Source organism: Schistosoma mansoni, chromosome W (genome assembly GCF_000237925.1).
Source record: "Schistosoma mansoni strain Puerto Rico chromosome W, complete genome".
NCBI classification, from domain to species: Eukaryota; Metazoa; Platyhelminthes; class Trematoda; order Strigeidida; family Schistosomatidae; genus Schistosoma; species Schistosoma mansoni.
The window spans coordinates 51525105-51545223 of NC_031502.1; the positions used below are offsets into that span (position 1 = coordinate 51525105).

Sequence of the window (20119 nt, forward strand, 5' to 3'; positions counted from 1 at the left end):
ACTGCGAATTGACATTGGAGTGTGGTATGGTTGAAAGCTTCATGTAAGTGTGAGGCAGATGGATTTACTCCGAATAATCTGACACCTTTCCTTGAATCCTCTGTACTGATTACACCCAAATAAATAACGAACCGGTAGGAGAGAGCTTCTTGCTTGACTGACTGATGGCTTCTTGTGGTATAAACTCGTTTCACGATTGACACATGAAGCGACTCTCTCCGACCAGATATTTGCACCAATTTTCGTGTGAATTCCCCTCTTTTAAAATGACTACAGATAATATAGAATTATCTCTATTCAACATTTGTTACTGTACCCACTCCAAATGACATTGATGTAATATGAGGGAAATCTCAACTGTTTCACACACCTACATTTACCGTTGAGGAAATTAAAACTAATGGGAATTCGCTAAATGGTTTTCCCAATAGTCACAATGAGTAACAGCAGTATGTAACTCACTGTCAGATATTATAAACACAGGTGAATTCTACTCTTGCTAACAGGTGAATGTTGTACAACTGTAATCGTAAATAAACGTCACAATATCAACAATCGTCAAGATTTATTACAGTTCGAGGCCCACGATCTCACGATCCATTATGAACGAAGGATGCATAAGACATGAAACTAAATTCTGTTTGATGTCGTACAATCCACTTCGACTGACCCCATTTTGATGACAGTCGTAATAAACAATAGAATACGAGTTTAGTTTAACAAATCAATTTTCAGACATTCTTTTATGCACATAAACGATGAGAGATGCGAATTGAAGAAGGTGAACGTGTCAACTCATTGAACAATAGGTGACTCAGTCTTTATAATCATGAAGCAGATCGAAGCTACTAAATAGACAAACACACACACACACACGCCATCTATACACATGAAAAAAGCATGATCAGTGTTATACGTGAGTAATTGGCATGAATAAATATATACAGGTGATAGGACAAATAGAAAGATTAAACTAATCTGTCTGTTCAAAGGTTGGAACAAATCACGTAAGCTTATGATAACAGAGATTTGATATTGAAATCTCAACCACTAACTAATCAATCAATGTAAATTCATTTCATGAACAGTCTCCTTATCAGACCGACAAAATGTTTTCATCACAAATAAGACTAAGTTGTAAAGACGTTCATATAATCCATAATTGATCTACAGTGCATTATTTGTCTACGATCATAATGTTTATTTAGTCAATTGATGGAGATTCTAAGTAAACAGTCACTTTTTCAATTATACTTCTCGTAATCAATATAGAACAAAGTAGTTGCTGGTATATATCATGAATACCTCGATTATTGCTTAGTACGTTAAATATTATTGAACATCGGTAGCTCTCATTTATCTTTTGTTTTAACGTTTTTCACACTAGTGTAAGGGTTCTGATAGCACAACAGAAGTACATGTATAAATCTTGTGACTGATAAACGACATTTTATACTACGTAATACATAATGAATCTTCAGTGATGAACAATGATTGAAGGATAGATTCTTTTCATTGCATTAGATTCAGATCATCTATTTCACAGTCCATTGTATAGTAGCAACTAGATTAGAAACGGAACTTAGCGTAGTTTATAAATAAATTAAAAAATTAGCGTAGTTTAGTTTAAAACGATAGATTTGGTCAAAAATATCATGATGTAAGCTAATCCAAAGTGGTGTTCGTCAGGGCTGTTCACTCTCGCCATTCATGTTTAACTTACTTGACATGCTTTTAGAGATAACACTTTCATCATCTAAATCTCCAGGAGTTAAACTTTTACCGGGAGGCTCACTTGTTGACTTAGAATACGCCGACGACATAGTTCTGTTTGGTGAAATGCTGACAAAATGCAGAGTCTTCTGAACACTATAAGCAACTATGCTGGCATATTCGAGATGCGATTCTCCCCCTCGAAGTGAAAAATGTTACTTCAGGATTGGGTTGCATCGGCACCTGAACTAATGATAGGGAGTGAAGTAGTTGAGCTTGTTGATCGCTTCACCTATCTTGGGAGTCTCATCAACCCTTGTGGTCTGGTGTGTGACGAAATCTCAGTACAGATACAGAAGGCTCGTCCAGCTTTCGCCAACTTGCGTCATTTATGGCGTAGGCGAGATATCCGTCTAGAAACCAAAGGACGGGTTTACTGTGCAACAGTTCGTTCCGTCCTACTTTATGACAGTGAAACATGGCCGGTAAGAGTAGAGGATATTCGTAGGCTACTAGTATTCGATCATAGGTGTCTTCGACGCATTGCTCGTATATCCTGGGACCACCGAGTAAATAATGCAGTTGTTAGGAAACACGTACTAGGTAAGGATGGAAAATCGATTGATGAAGTAGTGAGACTTCATCAGTTGAGATGGCTGGGACACGTATTACGCATGACCAACCACCGACTGCCCCGACGTGCAATGATTTATGGTGTAGGAGTAGGTTGGAAGAAAGCTAGGGGCGGTCAGACCAAAACGTGGCACAAATCCATGAAGTCATTGACAATTGGACTGGGCCACACTGGTAGGTGTAGATTAGCCGGTTGGGATTCGCGAGATGATAGCAATTGATGGTTAGAGACCTTAAATGACAAGGCTCAGAATCGTTTGCAGTGGCGAAGGTGTGTCCACTCTTTATGTTCTCCCGAATTCTAATATTCTGAATTCTTCATGTCTCTATCCTTTTCTCTTTCCAAATTTATTTCACTGGATTATACTCCTTCAATAACCTCTTCAAACCCTAATCTTTCGGATTACTGCTTATACTACTACTTCTATCACTATGGGATTTGAATCGACAACTTCATCTCTGTGCTAACGTAGTATGGAAACTCGAACTGATGTATGTACGTACGAAGTTCTTTGTTGTGAGTGACTGACTGAATCCGAAAAGACATTAATTAATATACTTTTCAGTGTATGTGATAAAACCAATCAGTATGTACTAAAGTTTTGCGTAGTCATCTAGAGTAGACCACGGAGAATATTCTGTTCAAAATACGTTCATATTGAATACAGTGTTCATAAGTCGAGCCTCGAGATACTTTATCTATAGGCTTCTATATGCATCAACCTACACTTCTTGCCATTCAATAATCTTTTTGGTGTCACATTATACTACTTTATAATAAGAAGTAAATGATTTCACTTTTCATTATTTTGAGCATACAACACATCATACTTCATGTTGTTGTGTAGTATTCCTAAAGTATTTGCTTAAATTTATAGTACTCCTTCTACATATTGACATAATTATATCTTGATATATGTGACATTAACTCTTGATCTTTTCTGAACTCATTGGATCTTTAAATTCACTTAGTATTGTTTGTTTGAATCTTCGGCTCGAGACTGGTAGGTCCTGGGTTCAAATCTTGCGGGTGCAGGATCGTGGATGTGCACTACTAAGGAGTCCCATAATAGGACGAAACGCGCGTCCCGGATTCCACTGCTAGCCACTATCCATCTTTGCTTACCATGCTTGTGAATTAAGGCTATATCGAGGCAATACGCACAGTATGCACATATGCTAATTAGAGACTGACCAGTTGCAGTCCTAAAACATCAATGGGAAAATTCAAACAAACAACACTAAGTGGATTTAAACTTCACCCCATTGCACAAGCAAGTGGCTATTAGGACTCAGTGGCCGAGTGGATAACGCGATGGCGTTTGAAGCGAGGGTACTGGGTTCGAGTCCCTCAGTGAACATCAACTCTGAGATGCAGGTACATCCGGCTGACGAGTCCCGAGTAGGATGAAACGCGCGTCAAACTGGATTCCACTGCTAGCCACTATCCATCTTTGCTCATTGGATCTTTGTTTTAATGTAACAGCTTTCATAAATTATCTTTTTAGTCTACATTTCCAATGTTCACATTCATTCTTCAACTTAGAAACAGTTCCCTGTTATTATTAATATAATTGTTTATTTACAACATTCTTTATGTAATTAGCTTAGGAAGCGATTCCACCTTCTATGGTCACTTTTTAAATATATAACTATTTATGGGTGTGACTATTTTGCTAATATTTTTGTAATAATAGTGGAACTTTGTAGACAAAAAACATGTTTTGAATTCTTGCTTTTCACAATTAACTCTGTCGTTTGGTCAGATACTTCGATAGCATTATAATAAATATTGCTCATATCTTAATACATATTATTGCTTACACAGAATATATAATAGTGAAGGTACATCACTGCTTGTCTGTAGCAATGAGTATTGTTACACATCTACGTGATTTATCCTAACCCATGGACAGATGAATTATTCTAATCTTTCAAGTCATTCCGTCGTCTATGTATATGAATTCGAGCACTTGTGCATGATAGTACAGTATTTTTTATATACACTTACTTATATGTCTTTCATGTGTATAAATACTGTGTTACTCATTATTTATTGAGCAGGCATGTTTATCATCTTCACCCCTTATCTCTTGTTAACTATTCCCAGTAACAAAATTCAAAATCATTTTCGTATTTGACTGGCTTTATTCCATTATTCACCAACGTGAACAAGTTTATGAAGTTACAAAAATTTAATTGAGGAATTATATTTCATCATTTCTCATCGACGCTAAATGAAGTCAACAACGAGGACCAAGGATATTTTTGGCGAATAATGCACTCGTCGGAACAGTGTTATTAGACAATAAATAAGTATAAAATTCGACAGTGCTCGTTTCAGCAGCACATACAAATAGGAAGGAAAAAAGATACAGTATTCTAAAGTTTTTATCCGAGGTCATCTGCGATGTTTCCAATCTTCAACACGTTTTTCGCAAACACCACTTTCAGTCACTTTTCTGTTAACTGTTTGGGTAACTGCTGGATATTTCAGTGTGATTTTCAGTAAGGTTTCCATTCAAGCTCTAACCTTCACTATATTTGTATTTAGTCATCTACCATGTCGAGCTGAGTTACAGTGATATGTTTATACTAGACATTTCTAGGTAACTCCCACCACACAGAGTGAAATGTTTAATGGAAATTATATTGTAATATGCACTTGCTCACTAAATGAATAGAAAAGTCACCAAAAGAGCCGGGAATAGCATGCATACTGTACATTGATAGATAATTCTGCAAACCTAAATCACTTCTTTTTATTAATTATTCGGAATAATAATTATGGTAGAATTCAGAGAGTAGCAATAAACTTTTAGTCAAACCAACTTCGTAATTTTCATGATGATGTTTCACATAGAAATGAAGTAAGCGTAGGATTTGAAACCGTGTAGTTTGTAAAAATTCAGATCAAATTATAAACAAAACAAGAATTAGTATTCTACTCAAAATCATAAATAACATTTCGTAAGAACTGGACAATTTCGAAAGTTAAATTTACGTAACTGATTACTGATGACAAATTTGAACACTCTCCAATCATCATGTGGTATATGCTACTCATGTTGTCAAATATAAGTAATATATAACACCGATCAGTAGTGGAATGCCTGGCATCGAGCGAAGTGTTCTGGTGGGACAGCGTTGACTCTAACAGTCTCAGTCGACGGAGAGAAGGATTGGGACATCCAGTCGCTGGGTGGACATCGGATGTAGATGGCCCAGCAAATGGACAATGTTACGAAGGTCAGTTCACCGGCGGATTCGATATCTCGACGGACAGCGTGGCACAGACTAAGGCAAAGAAGGATGTGGAACTGCAAGAGTGACTTTCTTTTAAAGGAGAGACGAGCGTGATGTATGCTACTTCTGTTGACAGATATGGGTTGTACGTAACACCCATCAGAAGTGGAATGCCTGGCAGCAGAAGATCTAACTGAAGACAACAGGAATGAAGGAACAATGAAGTCTGTAAGAAACAATTCAAAGTAGATGTACAAATAATCTAGTTAATGTAAGGTTTTCGTATTACAAGAAGATATTCATAATTGATTTATGAAGATATAATTCGCAATACAATTCAAGCTAAATTCACTCGGAAAGTGATTATAAACTTTAATGTATCTTTAATGTATCTAAAAATCTTCGGAATCACTATATGACAAAACATGAGTGAAAAGCTCTAATATCCATCTTATATTATGATCAAGTGATTGCTTATTGACTCTATAACTAAAATCGATTGATGAATCTGGTCACCGAATTAATTGTTCATATACCCTGTTTCTCTGTTAGCACCAATCAATTCGCACATTTACATCAGATTATTATAAGAAAATTAATAAATGACACCTTTAAAATCACGTATTTCTTTATCTACCTTGACACTTTAATATTATAGTCACTTTCAACGTCTACAACTTTATAGATATACGTAAGTTGTTAAAAACCGATTGGTTAAAGACATGTCTCTCAAATTATGACACTATTCTGATCTGAACTGAGAATCGATCTGTATTTGTAAAAATAGTTTAACACATAACAAACCACCTGTATACAATCAGTTCGATAAATGTCTGAGACCATTGGGATTTGGCACAAAGCATGTTGTATTTCAAAACGATTAGATGGGAAGTTAGCCATTGTCACTGGATCAAACACTGGTATCGGGTTAGTGACAGCTAGTGAATTAGCTCGTCGTGGTGCTCGAGTCATCATGGCATGTCGAAATCTACGAAAGGCTGAAGATGCCAAAAGACGTCTATTGGAGAAATATGGTGCCAATAATTCACAGAGTGTGAACATTGATGTAGCGTGTGAACAAGTGATTTCATCGTTGAGTCCAATCAACAGTGATCAAGTGAGTCCATGAATTTTACAATCGATTCAAGTGAATACGTACATAACTATTTGTTATTGGTTTATGCCATTGTGGAAGTGTGATTTTTTCATCTAAATGATGCTTTTGAACAAACCTGAAATCTGTTGAGCATATGACAACACTTCCATGCATCCATAGACGAACCCCTTACATTGTGGAGTCGATATGCTAGTCTATCAGTCTGTTCTACAATAAGATTTAGTATGGTCGTTTAATCTTCCCACATTCCCCAATATAGTCAAAATGAAAACATAATACTTACACTCGATTCCACGTAACTTCTGAGTATAAAGAGATTCAAACACCAGTTTTCATCCACATTGACTAAATCACGAACCATTGAAGTGTCTGTTAACTTTGCATTCTACAGTCAAGTACTCAATGATCTGGATACAATATCTTCGAGTGTAGGAGAAAAGAACTTGACTACAATGTAGAATATGAATTGTGTTGTTTGACCTGATTAACAAAGAAGATCCATATGATCCATATTAAACACGAGAGCACACACACTGACGATGTACGGCAATAAATATCTACTACAAACAACATCCAATCAGTCTTGTTTAGTTGTGCATTTCCCTAATGGAACTGATTAGTATTGGAGTACGAAAACTCATTGTAACATTAGTCATGATTTAGTGTTTGGAGGTGCGTGGACTCTACACATCGTAAATATACAACATATGGTGAATCATGAAGACGACTTCTTTTTCGATTGAAATAAAAGCCATATTAACGATATCTGAAAGCTCGATTGATAAATCTACGTCAGTTGAATTATCTCGTATAATTGGAAAGGGAAGGTTCAACGTTACAAAATGTTATAATTGAGATGAATTACAAAGCATTTGTAATGCCTTCTATGTCCAAAGAAGGTATTGGGGTGTTACAAATTTATAGATAGGTTCGAATTTTTATAGCTTCTGCTATATGTACGGGACAAGATCGAACCTCATTGAGAAACAATAAAGGTATACGGTAGATAATTCGAAGTGACTGAGTTTCATTTATCACGTGACCACTGTCGACCGAATGTGGTAAAATTGAACTAAATATTATCTTCCTCTGACCTTTTCCAAACCATGTCAAGAGATGTGCGATTATTCGTTGATTGAGTTGACTGGTATTACGCCCAATATGGCTATCTCTACAGGAACAGCTAGATTTGTAAGTTCAGAACTAAAGGACCGTGTGTACTAACATACTGAAGAGCTCTTTCTCCATACTTTCCTGCTTAACGAATCATCTTCCTATCTTGTCAGCAAGATACTTAAAGAATATAATTTATTGTCACACTCGTTCTCAAAATTGAGAGTGATCATTGGGTATACACTAATAAACTAAATTAAGAATTCTTCTTCATTAATATTCTGATTTATGATGACAATCGTATTGCTGATGTAACGGCAGTATAGATCTAGTTTATTGATAACTTTCGTGACGATTTCAACTTCTAATTTTTCTAGAAAGAAATAATTTACATTTGAACCTAAAGGTGAGTCCGTGGTTATCCTATTAATCCTTGTTTCATATTGTTGAGAACAAACTGAACTTTATTTAAAGATCATCTTCTGGAAAGCTAGTGTTAATTTATTTTCCTGATATTTGCTTGCATACAAACTCGGTTATCTCAATTATTGGAGCATTTGTGGATAAAGATACAACATCTATAGTAACTATCTTTTCTGCCCACAAACTTCTTTGACCAGTCCTATATTTGCTTATACCTTCATATAAATAGTACTGCGTATTAGAGTAAGGCCTGATGAAGAACTATTTGGAAACAATATTGTCTACTTGTATATATTGTTTTAACTTCATTTTCATCACATGTGGTCCAAGGTTATTATCTTCACAAAACATACTTCAAACTTATCTTTCAGCTAATCATTGAACAACTTGATCTGGCTTCTCTACAATCAATCAGAGAATTTGTCAGACGAATCACAATCAAATATTCAGAACTTCATTTTCTCATTAACAACGCAGGTCTTGCAGTTAGTAAACAGAAAGAAACTGTTGATGGTTTTGAAATGACAATGGGTGTTAATTACTTTGGACATTTTCTCCTAACGGAATTATTATTACCTTTGATAAAACGTTCAACTCCATCTAGAATCATCATTCTCTCATCAGCGTCACACTACAAAGGACGTTTAATTAAACCAGATTTGCAAGTTCAACCAAAGGAATATAATGAAGCAAAAGTTTATTGCTCATCAAAGTTAGCCAATGTAATGCATGCTGTTGAATTAAGTGAGCGATTGAAGGACAGTGGAATCACTGTTGTCAGTGTCCATCCTGGTACTGTAAAGACTGAAATTTTACGAGACGTGGAAAGTATCGTGCTAGTAAGTTGGAATGATTAATAAAAACCAAACAACTTTTAATTTTTAGTGATTGGTATCCTACTAACTTATTTACTTACGCCTATTAACCCCCCGTGGAGTAGTATAAGGCCCCCATCACGATTCTCCAACCAATTTCATGCTTTCCAATCGTTTACAACTCCCATCCATTCTTTTGATGTCTACCTCCAAATCCCGACAAATTGTGTTCCTTGGCCTTCCTCTTTCCCTCTTTCCTTCACGGTTCCAAGTTAGCGCTTGCCTCATGATGCAACTTGGTGATTTTCACAATATATATCCTATCCACATTCAACGTCTTTTCCTAATTTCCTCCTCAGATGGAAGCTGGTTTGTTCTCTCTAACAAGAGATTGTTCCTGATGGTATCCGACCAACAGACACTGAGTATTATGCGTAGACAGTCGTTTAGACATACTTGTACCATTTTGGTGATGGTTGTAGTAGTTCTCGAAGTTTGAGATGCATACAGTAAAACTGTCTTGACGTCCGTGTTAAAGATTGTGACTTTGATGTTGGTTGGTAGTTGTTTTGAGTTCCATATATTCTTCAACTGTAAGAATGCTGTCGTTGCTTTGCCATTCTTTACTTTTACATCTGCATAAGATCCTCCATGTACATAGATGCTGCTTTGAAGATATGTGAATGCTTCCACCTCTTTCAGAGTTTCTCCATCAAGTGTGATTGCGTTGGTGTTGTCTATGTTGTCATTGAAGATGTTGCTTTTTCCCTTATATATGTTGAGGCTTGCTGCTGTAGAGGCTGGTTCTACACTGGCTATCTTGGCCTGCATTTGGTGCTGTGAATGGTATAGAATGGCTAGATCATTTGTGAAGTTCAAAGCGTCTAGATGCATCCAGATATCCTACTTGAGGATGGAATATGTTTCATGTTTTTGAAACACATGTAAATTTATGTAAGAAAAATATCGTAATTCTGGGCAAATTGGACAGTTCTACACCCATTGAAGTCTTATTCAGCATCAAATATGAACCTCACTTGAAGCATCTTCAGTTGTAGATATGCTGCTCTTGCTTTGCCGATCCTCGCCTTCACATCTGCATCAGATCCACCGTGTTCATCAATGATGCTGCCCAGATATGTAAAGGTTTTCACATCCTCCAAAGCTTCTCCGTCAAGTGTGATTCGATTGATACCTATTGTGTTGTATCGGAGAATTTCGCCTTTTTCTTGGTGTATATTGAGACCTATTGCTACTGACGCTGCTGCTACACTGGTCATCTTCTTCTGCATTTGTTGTTGCGTGTGCGATAGAAGAGCCAGGTCATCTGAGAAGTCTAAATCGTCCGGCTGCATCCTAGCTATCCATTGTATCCCGTGCTTCCCCCAGATGTTGATACCTTCATAGTCCAGTCGATCACCAGAATAAAGAGAAAGGATGAGAGGAAGCAACCTTGCCTAACACCGGTCTTTACCTCAAAGGAGTCTGTGAACTGTCCTCCATACATGATTTGGCAGTTTAATCCATAGTAGGAATTCCGTATGATATTGACTATCTTCCCAGGCACGCCGTAGTTTCGAAGAAGTTGGGTGTCTACAGAATCCTTCATTCTATTTAACAACACCCCGTTGAAAACTTTTTCTGGTATTGAGAGAATACTCCGCCTGAAGCCTCCCTGGAATTACTACCGGTCCCAAGCCCGGATAACGGAGGAGAGTTGGGTGTGGGGTTAGCGACCTCATCCCGTAGAAAACTAACTCGCTAAAAAAACACTAACCAGAAAATAATTCAAACAGTAACTAAATGACTCAGGTAAAATGGGTATGACTCACATGTTAAGCTATTCATTGATGAATCATCTCAAATACCTCTCATCGAACTCACCTACTTCAACATAATGTAATCCCTTTACTAGTCGAGTTGACATTTCTTATCTATTAAATGGATATTTCATGCCAAATGTCTTATTCCAGATGAATAAATTATTCATTCTAATTTTTATTTAGAAATGTATCATTGCAGTGAATAGGCCAAGAGTAATTAGTCCATGGAAAGGAGTACAGACTACATTGTACACAGTATTGTCAGACAACTTAATCTCTGGTGGTTACTATTCAAATTGTGCATTGAAAGAACCGTCAAGAATAGTCAAAAATAAGGAAGAAATAATATGGTTACGGAATAGAACACGTAAACTCCTTGGAATAGATAAATTAGTGACTGCTAGTGATTAACAAAATGTAATTGCATAAAACTGGAAATGTTGCTATTCTACTTACAAATAAATTTATGATATATCATAGTCTTCCTTAACATCCAAAACTTGGTTGGCATATTTTGCTTAACTTCAACCAGTTACTCAGTTAAAAAATAAACTAGTTTTTCTAGTTGTCCAGTAAGAGATTTGAGTGTCTGTAATGCCATTGGCCAACGTTGTACGTATTACATTATGGTAATTAGAAGCATTCAAACTGGTTTGCTAACTAAGACTTCACAAAATAGTGCAGTTTGTGCTGGTAGAACTAGATAAGCACAACTGGGATTCGTAATAAGCACACAATCAAGTACAAAAGAATCTTCAGTTAATGCAAATACCACATGAATTCAAATGAAAATACATGGAGGGACAGGATTAATAACATGCCCTTTTTCATGCTAGGCAGTTGTCACTACATAATACTTTTTTCTACTCACTTTTACTGAACGAATAAAATTACACATTTGTATCTCAAATAAAACACCACATGTTTTCAGTAATTTATGTCGATACCTGAGTGATGTTATGGTCAAAAATTGAAATCACTGCTTCTATCTAATAATAAAACTTCCACTAGTTTAACAAGACCACAACGAACAAAGAATAGGAAAAATACAATTTTGTAATAGGATAGGAAAACGGGGTACAAAAGTCACGTCTAAATGACAGTAATTTTAGAATAGGAAAGAACATAATAGTGATTTATGCATAAAACGGAACCTTATGATTCATAGAAAACAAAAGGAATGAAACTAAAAAGTCAGTATTTTACTGACTTTTAATTCAGTGAAACGGTGTCCTCAAAAATAGCTTCTCTTATTCGTTATAGCTTTTTTATTTTTCTCCTCACATCAGAAACGATATTATACTGGAGTACTTAGTTCACCGAAAAGCTAGTTAGTTCGAAATGAAACAGAGATAGCAATAGCCCGTTGATAAGTTAAGTATCAGTAGAGTTGTATTCTAGAATCATCTATGAACAAGGAGGATCTGGTGTAAAGGCAAGCATTGGTAAAGTAAGGACAGCATTGCTACAGTTGAAGAATATATGGAACTCAAAACAACTACCAACCAACATCAAAGTCACAATCTTTAACACGGACGTCAAGACAGTCTTACTGTATGGATCTGAAACTTTGATAACTACCACAACCATCGTCAGAAATTTACAGGTATTTATAAATAGTTGTCTACACAAGATACTACCAGGAACAATCTACTGTTGGAGAGAACAAACCAGTATCCGGTTGAATTTGAAATTATGGAATGACGCTGAATGTGGATGGGACATATATTACGAAAATCACCGAACTGTATCACGAGGCAAGTGCTAACTCGGAATCGCTAAGGGAAGAGGAAAAGAGGGAGATCAAGGGACATAATGTTTCGGGAATTGGAGGCAGATAAGAAAAGAATGGATTGGAGTTAGAAACAACTGGAAAGGATTTCCGAGAATAGAGTTGCTTGGTGAATCGTGGTGGGGATCCTATACTGCTCCACTATGGTTAATAAGTGTAAGTTGTAAGTAAGGATTATAATCAGAATTTTGAAAGTCGAAACATCTTTTTGAACTCAAATAAGGTCATCAAACTAAATATTTAAGTCCGACCAGCTAGCATGTATTCACAGATATGAAGAAAAATTACCCCGATAGTTTAAAGAAAAATGAAATATAATCTTAATGTCATGGGTATCTTCGTTACAAAACACTTGGTTAACAGTATCGGCTAATTCCACCGCATCTAGGGTACCCTATAGGTAATTGATGTTTTCGTCAGTTTTCTACGCCTTACGCTTCCATGAAATATAAGAAGCCTGTAAATCTCTGAAAACCTGTTAAATTCAAAATAGGACGACTTCTTGGACATATGAAATGTGGACAGATTTAAGTTCTCTGAGACTGTTTTGTTCGCACTTGTATCTGTGCGTATATATATATATATATGAGCAAGAAAATCTCTCCTATATGCATCATACACGGCATCAACATTTTGTTTCCTCTCAAACAATAAATCTCCTATCCCATTCATTTATTTTTCGAATATAATATTTAATATTGATCCTGGGCAAGGTTAATGCTGATTTTTATTGAGAATGGTGTTTCCGCCATTATACTATTTCTATCCTTAATACCCCGTGGTTGATAGCGACTTTTTGATTGGCCTTTGATTATGGAGGCCTCCGTATCAGTTTATCGCTCTTTGAATCCACCGTCTTAAATTGATTGATTTGAAGTTCGTCTCAATTCTGTTGTCGATGCCTATTTTTCTTAAAAAGTAACTGTCTATAACAGGAAGAATACGATGAAAATCCCTCGAAAGTATTTATTAGAAAAATATTGTTATTTCTTTGTTCCTTCGCTCTATTTCGTAATTTAACTTTTATCCAGGGCTCATGTAAACATATTTTACGTTGCTCAGTTCTCTCTATCTAGTTATATATTATATGACCTTTTTCAAGATTTACCTTTATTATCTGATTTTGCTGTTGTATGTTACTTGGCCATGGACAATCCGTTTGTGTTCGACTACACTCAAGGTTACTACGTGTTTCGGTTGCTGACGATACCATTTGCCAGCCTGCTGGAAATGAATACTAGAATCCTGTAGCTGTATTCTTATCATAAGAACCTACCACAGAACATCTTTATCCCATTCTGCAAAACTGGTACAGCTTTTATATGGTTATTCATGACTTGTGTCTGTCGCAATAAATTGATTCTTGTGCGATTCGGTTGTTTTTGCATTATAGGGCGGGACAGGAATGGTAGAAGTAGTTTTCTACGCCATATTTTGGTTGTCTCTATCCCATCTATTACAGCCGAATCCCTAAAAAATGTAGGCTTTTCCTAGGAACAACCAATTCATAGGACTTACTGCCATAAATATAGGATTCCTGCTGCTTTACCTTATTTATCAGCTTTCTGAGGTAAGAGTGGCCAGCTAAGTGGCCTAAGTCATTTCGCGCAATAAGTTAAACTACAACTACCTGAACTAGCTCAAAGCCTCTCAGCAGAAGATCCTGACGCTAAGTTTTCTGCTAAGAAATTTCAGTAATCCAAGAAAGAAACTCCGTGCGTAGACGACCAAGCCTCAACTTTTGAGCTTTGTTTGGCAGAAAGCTTGTGGTAGTGTCGAGTCGCAGTTGGTTATGATCACCACTACAGACCAATTACGTGCCAATTACCGGGTCAAATCCCTCAGTAGGATAAATATTAGGAGGACAGTTGTAGACTGTAGTTAGGATATGTTTATTGTTGATCTCGTGGTATCAAAATAATACCAAGATCGTGCCAAAGTTTACAGGCAAGACCACCGTGCGTGTCTGAGTAATTTCAGAGCCACAAACAACGGAAAAAGTATTTTTCTGGTACACTTAAACAAAAGGGTACATTAAAACAACCACTGGTACAGTTAGTTGTAATAATAAATGTTTCAATTGCACCAATCGCGTTCTCTTCATAAAAGTAGATCATTACAGGTCTCTTGATGGTTTTGACCTGTCCAGTGACATATATCAAATGTTATTGCTAGAGTTTAGATGGTTATTTCCTCTCAGGCTCCCATGATATGAAAGTAGATGCCATTAGGACAGTTAGACCCATCTAGTTAGAAGTGAAGTGGTCATATGGCAATTTTCTTATCAACAAACAAATGTTCTTTCAGCAGTATGACATTCTTGGGTCTATATGCTGTCTGTTCACCCGTATCTGTGAAAAACACTGCTGGGGCATGTATATCAGCCTCGTTACTGACCATAATCTATGGAATTTCCTGGAGAAGAGGTGGTAGAATCCCACCACTCCCCTAAATTCGTCTGTTTAAGTGGCTCATCAACAATTGGGGACTTTTTTGAGAATCTCAGACTAGTTTCTTCTCAAAGTACAACATACCTTTGCTTAATAACCTTCTGCACACCCTCACTGTCTTACAGTAAGCGGATATGAACCGTTTGGAGTCTGTGGATATAGATATATTCCACTGTCTCTTCCTACATCTAAGAAGCTGCTTGACTTATCTGCCTTACATAGTGGACATTCTTTGTAATGTTTTACATGGTAAAAATGGGGACGTAATGTAACTCGATGTATCTTTAAAGTTAAACCATACCTCATCGATTGACGAGCTAGTATCAACCTTCTAGTATTTTGCGGCGTCAAGCTCCTTTATGGCCGAAGTATTTGTTTGCCACACACTTATTTGAGACTGAAATGTCAAAAGCCTTGGAACTTAAATGGCGAAACCTAATGGTGACTGTTGTGTGGTGGTGTGGAGGCACCTAGACAGATAGCTTCGATTTTTTGTATGGGTCCCGATCTCAACTAAGATCCTTTATTTCGTCTGGAACGTGTAGGTTCGGATACATGGTGTTCTGAGGTATGCTCCCAAACAGTCATAATGAGCTTATTCTAGAATGCATTGTCTGATCCTGCAGCCGCCAGATCTTCCCAACTCACATCAAGCGTACTTATAACTAAAACCAGCCTCACAACTGTTAATTAATCAAGGGCACATAGCTATGTAACGAAGAGAAACTCCTATACCATCAGCATTAGTGGGTTATGTGCCAGCGTCACAGATAATATCTTGCAACTCGGCACTCTAGTAACACAAATACAATGCAACAGCCCTCTGAAAAGCAAAGAGGAGGCCATTCTGTACTCTTCAGAACTAACATATGTTCAACGGCCTGGTATGTCTCTATAGACGGTTCATACAGAATTGCGCGTCTCTCATGAGACTCTTAGCCGACCAACTCCGAGGAAGTGTGGAACTCATCAATTTCGACGACATCGCAAAAACATCATTCTCCACAGTAAAGGAACTTATCGCCAAATCAGCAATACTCTCAAACCAGAACACCAAAACACTCATCAGTAACTCAGTAGACACATCCGACTCGGCGATCAGAGGAGTTTTATGTAGGGAGTAATTTCCGACAGGTGCGACTCCAAACTATTCTCTAGACTGTCAAGCACAGAGTCTCGGTTTCACCAAAGTCAGAACAAGTAAGCTATTTGGCTTGATAAACTTTATCTATTTCTAAAACGTAAATTAACAGCATTAGTACACGAATAAACAGTACAGTCTATTACATAGGAAAAAGGAGAGACATTAATAACATACCGAACAGCAACTAGAGGATAGGAAAAATGAGTCAACAAGGCGAATATTGTTTTACAATGAACATAAAATTGTGATTGGTGGATAAACAAGACATAGTCATACATGGTTAAAGAAAGTTGATGTGGTGGTGAGCGTTTCACTTTATCATTGGTGGGTTCGTTTATCGATCTCACTTTACACTTAAAACAATGAGCAAACAAGAGCTGGAGACCTTTGACATTCGTCTGAAGACGGTTGCTAGACATCGAATAGAGGCGTAGCACTTTCGGTAATGAACTCCCAACCATGTATTGTCCTGTACGGCACTTTCAGCACTATGTTGATGGCCGAGAATTCACTCTATTTACCAACCATAAACCTTTTATGTTCTCTCTGTGCTCATTTTCAGACAAACGATCCCCTCGAGAGTCTCGACAACTAGACTATATCTCACAGTTTACTTCAGATATACGACACATTTCTGTGGTGAGCAGTGTAGTGGCAGACGCCTGGTCTCTCATAATTACCTTGAACAGTTTCCAAGGAATGTAAAACCTTAAGAATTGACTTGAAAACTGGAGACTTTGCAATTTCGATTTCCACAACAACCCTCCAGCGAAAAGTACATGAATATGATAGTGAGTGGGTATAAAAAAAACCAACCAATTTTCAGGATCTATTTCTATCACCCCAATATACGTGGAGTTATGTTAGTGACGAACTAACCGATTTCCACTTGCTGCCGTGCCTTGATGGCTTTAATTTTACCACCAACACTCATGATTCAGGAGACTTACTTCACAGACTACAAGGATTTGCGTACAACACTTTTAAGTGAACAGCTTATTCTCACAGGCCTGATCAGCATTCACTAAAATGATATAATAACTGAATTCAAGAGCAGATTAGATATACATATGATAATACTGAAAATAAGCTTATACAGGCTTATGGCCTTATATCTCTTAGGGAGAAAGTTGGAATTTTGTGACGTTCACTCAATATGTATTGGACAGCTGTCAGTTGTTTAAATCGTTACTGCCATAGAAGGAGGTTCGTTACCTTAGTCGCAGGATGCCTCGACGCAGTTCTTCCTTATATATCCGACATCTCCCTGATACATGCAGGTTTGAAATCCATTCACATTAATCTTACTCTTTTTTAGACATGATGACTTAAGACGCTGCTTTGGCCGTTATGGCAGGATTGTTGACGTGACAATACCCCTCGATTTCTTCACTGGAAGAATGAAGGGTTACGCATTTATTGAATATCCTTTTGCTGTGTAATATTTCATTTTGCATTTTCCTCGCGTCAACTCACTTAATCTCAATGTTTGCCGTATTCGTCTCACAGGCACGACTAAACTCAAGCCAAAATAACCAATAGATTCCAATTGATCGGCTCAGTTGCCAGTCAGTTTCAAACAGTCAACCAATAATCATAGACTCTGTTCGTCACTAAATAAACAATCAGTCTAGTTGAACAAGGGATATGGCAGCTCGCGTACTTACAAAGTACTCAGTGGTCAAAACACATGTATACAATTTCAATCCAATTAAAATTCCAAGTTGGTTAAATTACAAAGTTTCACACAAACCCAATTTGTCGGGATCAGTTGGTCACCGATTGCAGCTGCCAATCTAGTCCAATTGTATTAGTTTGCTAACAAATCTAAGTTGACAAAATCATAGCAGTCCCCCCAATCAATCCAGGTACAATGACATAGGATCCTGTCTCAAGACACTTTTTGGTGAGTATTTTGGTTTGTAAATGCTTTTTTGTGTCCTTAACTAACCCCTAACGTTCGAGAATCCTAGAGACGCTGAAGATGCTCATTACTACATGGACCACACACGGTTCATGGGTCGCGATATCGAAGTCGAGTTTACCCGAGGTTATCGTAAAAGTAAGGATACTTTAGTTTCTGAGTTCCTTGTCTTATGTATTTATGTAATTGATTTTCGACTTGTAAAGCCAAATAACTATTAAGGATATTTGACACTTCTTACGTAGACGACCAAGAAAGTGACTAACACGACTAACTATGCGAAGCTAGAAAGTTACTTATAGCCTGTTGTGTATTAGTGTCTTGACTAACGTGCTTTATTTCGATTTTTATTTAACAGCTCCTGCGGAGATGCGTTTAAAAGAAAGGCGTGACGAGCCTCACCGCTGTGGAAGAAAGTATCGTTCGAGATCCCGTTCCAGGTGAGTATCTTCTGTCTTTACTCACTGTATCTAGGTCTTACTCCAATTCTAGACAAAAGGGGGTCGAACCGTACTATCGTGGTCGCCCTAACGACCGCCGAGATGATTCACGAAGGCGAATAAATAATGTGCGCCCCAATCGATCGGCTTCAAGATCAAGGTCTCCCACCAGGTCACGGTCGGCAAGTCATGACGGCATGGATAATGGTGATGAAGTACGCAAAGGTAGTCGACGCAATGATCGTAGAGACAACCGTGCTGTCTCCAGAAGTCCTGCACATAGGCGTGGTTCTTTATCACGATCTCGTTCCGGTTCATACTAATGTACATTTGTTAAATTCAACCATTTCATTCATCTTTGCATTTTTAATAAACGTTTATGTACACATCCAATATGCTTAATGTGCAACTATCTGGTTCTGTTTACCATATTTTTAGTCATAGCTCCCTGAAGTCAATCAATCAACTTCATACTCAATTTCGTTCAGTCATATGGATATTAAGTCACATGGCTTGTGCTAGTCTTTGTGATGCCTCACTACAAATCTAGTTTACCCCCCGAAAACTTCCGACGAGTAGTTTCTTATCTTGTTTTCTTACCAGAGGTCGTACCGCTAGTTGATGAGAGCTGATTAACGTTATTTAACGCTCAAATCGCTTGGGATGGAGCACACCAAAGGATCGCTTCTAGTTCTCCAATTAGGGAAGAGGCTCAAGCATCCAAGTTCCTCATCATGGATTTACTTGTGGTCTGTCATAAGCTCGCGTTTTTGTCCAGTGAGTCAGCTGTCAGTATCCACAGCAGGGTGATGCCCTTTTTTTGCACAAGGTGTCCTAGGCGGTGTATGAACCGAGACGTCATCGAAGCGCATGGAAGGTTGGAAGCCTTTTTTTCATGTGTCCGTAGGGATGGTGTCTACGACCTGTGCTCGATGCTCCAGTGCACGTGTGATATGATTGGTCTTCGTCCAAACCAACTTAAAAACCGGACTGGTCAACGTTGCTTCCCTCTACTCTCCAAATCTTCGCATCATCTGAGAGTCAGAGTAGCGACGACTTAAGTAGTCTTGGCTGTCTGTCGACATCAATAAGAGTGGAGTTGTCACTGACATGAGAGGCAACATTCTCGTTTGTCCTCACTTTGCAAACTGAAAATTGTGCCGTGTGGATCTCTATTCTCTTGTGACTTGGCTCATAGTGGCATCCATAACGTAAAAATGTATGTTTGAATATAATTACAGGGAGCACCGGCTATGTATCCGGAGAAAGTGGTCAGGGACCCACTTATTCTAGTGACTCGTCGATACTAAGTCAGGATGCATTTGTAAGAAGTCTACCGTAGGTAGTGTAGTACAGACTACAGTACATATTACGCCAATGATACAGAAGAGCCGCACGACATTGTTCACTGATATCCGCTCCAAACTTCGTTTTTGAGAACTTACGCAGTAGCAATTGGAGGCCTGGCTTCCACTTTACCGAAGGT

General features: G+C 37.7%; 2 protein-coding genes across 4 annotated transcripts; both read left to right on the forward strand.

The window, feature by feature from the left end:
* Positions 1 to 6565: 6565 nt before the first annotated feature.
* Smp_139680 (putative short chain dehydrogenase) lies at positions 6566 to 11294 on the forward strand (the record flags this gene model as incomplete). The annotated part of the gene is made up of 3 exons (XM_018790089.1): positions 6566 to 6709; positions 8617 to 9088; positions 11083 to 11294. 3 exons carry the CDS (start codon positions 6566 to 6568, stop codon positions 11292 to 11294), a joined length of 828 nt encoding a protein of 275 aa, XP_018655467.1.
* A 6153-nt stretch (positions 11295 to 17447) lies between these two features.
* Positions 17448 to 19042, forward strand: Smp_032320.1 (putative serine/arginine rich splicing factor; the record flags this gene model as incomplete). Of its 3 annotated transcripts, XM_018790090.1 has the most annotated exons (5): positions 17448 to 17549; positions 17588 to 17692; positions 18228 to 18331; positions 18552 to 18633; positions 18668 to 19042. In XM_018790090.1, exons 1-5 carry the CDS (start codon positions 17497 to 17499, stop codon positions 18954 to 18956), a joined length of 633 nt encoding a protein of 210 aa, XP_018655468.1. In that variant the 5' UTR covers positions 17448 to 17496. The 3 variants fall into 3 exon arrangements, with proteins under 3 accessions (XP_018655468.1, XP_018655470.1, XP_018655469.1); XM_018790092.1 differs by lacking the exon at positions 18228 to 18331 and having other exon boundaries at positions 17464 to 17549; positions 17588 to 18175; positions 18668 to 19020; XM_018790091.1 differs by having other exon boundaries at positions 17464 to 17549; positions 17588 to 18331; positions 18668 to 18956.
* Between the last annotated feature and the right edge of the window lie 1077 nt (positions 19043 to 20119).